A 5,290-nucleotide genomic window follows, 5' to 3' on the forward strand; every position below is an offset into this window, starting at 1 on the left:
TGGCATCGTGACGACACGACTGTGGTACTCTATAGACTAATGGGGGAAGGGGGAGGAGGCTTAGCTAATACTATAATAAATTAGAAGGTAATTTTTATCACTTGTTTCAACAAGAACCTTTTATAAATTATAATTATAAGGAGCTCTTTGCCATGACCCACTATATTATTTACTTACAAGATCTCTGTATTAAAAATCGCATTAATTAAATGTATCCTAGAAAGAAGTATTGAATTGTGTTTGTTTTTTTTAATACAGTTTTGATCATCATACCAGCCACTTTATCATCACTATGCCTCAATGGACTGTTCCAAACTGTCAATCAAATTTTAACTGACCAATCAGAGCAAACACACAAGTTTATGTACTGCATGTTTACACTTTTGAGGTTCTACACCTTAACAACAAATATCCAAGGGTTGAGACTTAGCAGAAAGGACTGCTGTAGACACACCCGTTGTCGCATCATTTACCATTATTACCATAGCAATCTTCATCTTTCATACCCGCCCTAAAAATCATTATTCCCATCACCTTAACAATGTGCAAACATCAACTATTAAATTCTTTACCAACAACTCATGATGGTTAACAGCTATTCCAAAACAAGTTTTATGATCATAAATCATCAATCCATGCTGTAGTCATTGTCATACATCTTGCAATTGATTGAAAGGTATAGGTAGTCAAACATTTTACAGGTCAGGAGTTACCAATCCCTCTTTCTTAAGCGTTCATTTTCATTTCATATTCGTCACATAAAACAGTTACCAAGAGACAAAAAACAGCCGAGACAGGATTCCCAACAGCAAAATGAATAAAACAGTGAACTATAAAAAGGGTTTCAACACAAAAAAACAACATAAAATACAAAACATGCCAATTACAGAAGAGCAGTATACAAAAAGGGGCACAATAATATAGGTTAAAAGTTTCCCCACGAGTAAAATATACGAGTGGTACTGTGTAAAGACAACTTGATTTCTTGCTTTGAGCAGTGGCGTAGAAAAATATTTTTCATTGGGAGGGATGATTGGCGTGTTAGCCAGTGTCGTAACAGGCGCGGGGGTGGGGCAGGGGGAAAACTGCCCCTCCCCTGACGGTTTTTACTGGGCCGACCAAGTCGTCGTACCGGGCTGGGTAATAAGAGAAAAGAAAGAGGGGAGAGAGAGGGAAAGAGAAAGAAGAGGAAAAGAAAAGGAAAGAAAAAAGAAGAGAAAAATAAAGACAAGAATAAAAAGGAAGCTATCGTAATGACCAGACTCACAACACCCATGCAACCCCTTCTCCAATTCAAAAACTGTCATAACTCCTTTGATCTATGCTGCCCGATGGCGTAACCACTGGCGCGCATTTTTTAGGGCATTTTTTAGTTTTATCCTTTTAAGTTATTTAAACACATAATAGTCCAAAACTCAAGAAAGACAAGTTTAAGATAGATCATTTTAACCTAAAAGAAGGGCCTCAATGTGCATAGATGGTGAAAGAATGTGTTTGTAATAAATACAACCATGATGAAAATGCTTATATTTAGTTTCAAACACACGTGTGTGGTCTACATTATAAATAAGATAAGCCCTATGTCGTATTGTTTTCTATATGGGGAGTGGGGTGGGGTGGGGTGGGTATGCTAAATTACTAACCGGGAAATGAGGATTGTATGTTGTTATTATGATTATGATTATTATTATTGTTATTGTTATTATTATTATTATTATTATTATTATTATTATTATTATTATTATTGTTATTATTACTGATGTCGTACACACCCTTCAGTGTGAAATGTGGCTCTCTTTGCAAGCACATCTAACATCTAAGGAAAGTAGAGCTTAGATTGGTACCAGATAAAATAATTTTAATACATTATGCTAATTTTCATCTTTGTAAGCGCATAAGACAGTGCAAATGTGTATTATTATTATTATTATTATTATTATTAAATTATTTCTGTGACAGTCTTTTGAAGTGTGTAAAGATCCATTTTATCCTATACAAAGTCAAAATATTGGGGGGGATGATTCAATGGACCATCCCCCCCTTGTCAAATATTGGGGGGGGGGATATATCCCCTCCATCCCCCCCGGGATCTACGCCTATGCAAACCAGCCAAGCATGACTGTTTTTGAAATACATTTCACAACAACACAAGACATGCGAAATGTAAATCAAAACTAGTCAGCCAAGCTTGACGTGGGCATGTTCCATTAATAATGGGGGAATCATTTTTCGCTGCAGTCCAATGCGTTAACGCTTCCCAGTGGGTCTGCTAATTTTTAATGGTCAGGATACCGCGAAAACAAGCCCTATGCTTGGCATTATAGGCTAGGCTTATGTGGGATAGGATTTGCAACAAGGTCTCGGACTAAGCCTCTATACTATAGTAGGAGGCCTGGTCCTAGTCTAGGCCTATAATATATAGTAAAATTCTGTATAAGTAGTCATATGATTACAGGTTTACATTGTACCAAGGTCAATATTAACGATCGCATTTATTTTTCATTGAAAATTTAAAAAAAAAACTTTAAAAAAGTATATAATATAAACTATAATACCGTAGTTTCATTCAATGGGGCCCCGACAGTTTTAAACAATAAAAGCTGGGCTCTGATGTTTGAAATCATTCTTCTGATTTTGTGATCAATCTGCTTTGCATTGTATATAGGCCGTACGTTATTTAAACATGTTTAGTTCTCACTAAAATTGGCCTATTCTATTCTCTGTATTTATTTACAACTAGAGTACATAGGACCTAGTGAATGACTATACCAGTCCGAAAAGTCATGTACCACTCTATGTTCTCTAACAACGGAGTTAACAGTTAATTTTTCAATATCCAGCAAATTTAAATAGCATCCAAAATCCTCCTTTTTGGAATGTAAGGAAATAGATAGTACTTTATATTTGTTGGATCGATTGCAACCCCAAAACGAATGGCACTTCAGAATACAGTACAGTATACCAAAAGTTCTCTCAAATTTTATATCCTATCGCGTTGTTTGTGTTATAAGTTAACTTCATTTATTTATATTTTATTTTCTTTTAAGCATACAGGTTTGGAATATTTTTAAATCCTTAAGTTAAATTATCTACCTTACTTTTTATTTTCAATGAAAAATAAATGCGATCGTTAATATCGATCTTGGTACAATGTAAACGTGTAATCACATGACTTATACAGAATTTTACTATATTATAGGCCTAGACTAGGACCAGGCCTCCTACTATAGTATAGAGGCCTAGTCCAAGACCTTGTTGCAAATCCCAGCCCACATGAGCCTAACCTATAATGCCAAGCATAGGGCTCGTGATCGCGGTACCCTGACCATTAAAATTAGCAGACGCACTGGGAAGCGTTGTTCACGGCATTGGACGGCAGCGAAAAATGATTCCCCCATCATTAATGGGACAGGCCCACGTCATGCTTGGCTGATTAGTTTTGATTTACATTTCGCAAGTCTACTGCCATACGCAGCAAAAGTCCGTTTCTAGCGTTGTTGTCAAATACATTTCAAACCAGGCTGGTTTTTGATTTACGTTTTGGAATAGAATTTGGAGAGGGCGTTTGATCAAGTCAGACCTACGTTTTGAATTTGAATTACATTTTAAAGAAATTAGAACTACATTCATTTTGAAAAATTTGAACTACGTTTTGAAAAATTAGAACTTCATTTTGGGAAACCAGATCTACATTTTGAGAAATTTACGCCTACGTTTTGATAAATTAGACATTGAATTTTGCAATTACAACTTGAAAGTTTTTTTAGTCTTGTTTATTTCAATATTGGCTTTCAGATTTAAACTATATCGACATTTTGCTCTTCAATAAATGTGTCTATGTCTTCCAATAACCTATACATATTTCTGGTAGCAGTACTTCAAACGTAGGGCCTATATAGGGGGCCTATATATATATTTTTTCATGGTATTTAAAATTTATTTCGTGGGTGATAAGAATTTCTTATGAATGTAGTAGTGGTATCAGTTGATTGGTTGAGAAAAGAATCAAGTTGGCATGGTTCTTCTGATCTCCGTTATAGCTCGCGGGTATAAAACGACGGACGTGATTTATTGACTTTAACACTCGAATACCATATTCTATCATTTTATTATGAAATTCCGGTGATAAATTTAAAATAAAAATAAAAATAACAACAATAGGCGTCCGAATACCCAAAATATTTCCTGATTGCATTACCTTAATTTAATTTTTGATCTTTGTTTTACAAGCTAACTTATCTGATATTTTGCTTTTAATGTTTAGTAGCGTGTTCCTGTGCAGAAGGATGGGAATCGTTTGCCAGCAGTTGTTATAAGTTTGTTCACAGAATTAAAGACAATTGGGAAGGCGCCAGGACTGCATGTCTTAGTATGAAGTCGAACCTTGTCGTTGTGGGAAATCAAGAAGAGAACGAATTCCTGATCAAACTATTTCCTAATAATTTCTGGCTAGGCCTAACCGATATGAAGACGGAAACCCACTTTATATGGGTTGATAGTGGTGAATGCAGCAATTTTTCACGTAAGCATATTTAATCATTTGAAATACTGTACTTTTCTCTTAAAATCTTGAAAATTCTTTAAATAGGTCTATCAAAGCCTAATTAACATTTCAATACTTAGATACGAAACAATTTAATAATACTATTAAACATTTATCGCAACCATACAACGAATATTACTTCGGTAGTCTTTGTCAACGTTTGACATGAAATGAACATTCTGAGATAGATAGAGGTAATAGTATGCATCCAATTTGAAAAATGATTAATTAGTTTTTATATCTGAGCTATCTCAGAATGTTAATTTTATGTAAAGAGTTGAAAATGTCTACTGGAGTAGTTGAAATATTCTTTGCAATCAATTTTAGTGTTTCTAAAGTCAAAACTGTACATATCAGTAGGTATTCATTACCGTTGCACATTGGATTTAGGATTGGATTTATTCGGTGTAAACACCAAGGATAGCCCACTAAAGTCTAGAAGAAGACTTATTTCCAGTGGGGTCCTTCTAGTGGTAATAAGGCAGTCACCAGGAAACAATCCTCTAGTCTTTTCCGAAGAGTGTACTGCGTTCTTTAACGTGCACATGGGCCATAAATCCACACGGGACCTATGGCTTAAACGTCTTATCCGAAAGACTGCGCTATTGTAACATGTATTTCAGCCCTCCAGCTGAAACACAAAGAGAGGCAGCGATGGGAATTGAACCAGAGACCTAGATATCTCCATAGTTCAGCGCACACACAGTATCTACCACCGGATTAGCCGACTGAGCTAAGCTGCTCGGG

The 5,290-nt window shown here is 35.5% G+C and overlaps 1 protein-coding gene across 1 annotated transcript in view; it reads left to right on the forward strand.

Annotated features, from left to right (window-relative positions):
• Positions 1-4,391: 4,391 nt before the first annotated feature.
• Positions 4,392-5,290, forward strand: part of LOC117125229 (macrophage mannose receptor 1-like) — a 10,753-nt gene continuing 9,854 nt past the window's right edge. Inside the window, exon 1 of the mRNA XM_033271691.1 lies at positions 4,392-4,522. Coding sequence (XP_033127582.1) covers positions 4,465-4,522 — 58 coding nt within the window. The 5' untranslated portion in view covers positions 4,392-4,464. The remainder of the gene's footprint in view (positions 4,523-5,290) is intronic.

The sequence above is a fragment of the Anneissia japonica genome, unplaced genomic scaffold (assembly GCF_011630105.1).
Source record: "Anneissia japonica isolate Jap-2015-1 unplaced genomic scaffold, ASM1163010v1 scaffold212_len457575_cov179, whole genome shotgun sequence".
NCBI lineage: Eukaryota > Metazoa > Echinodermata > Crinoidea > Comatulida > Comatulidae > Anneissia > Anneissia japonica.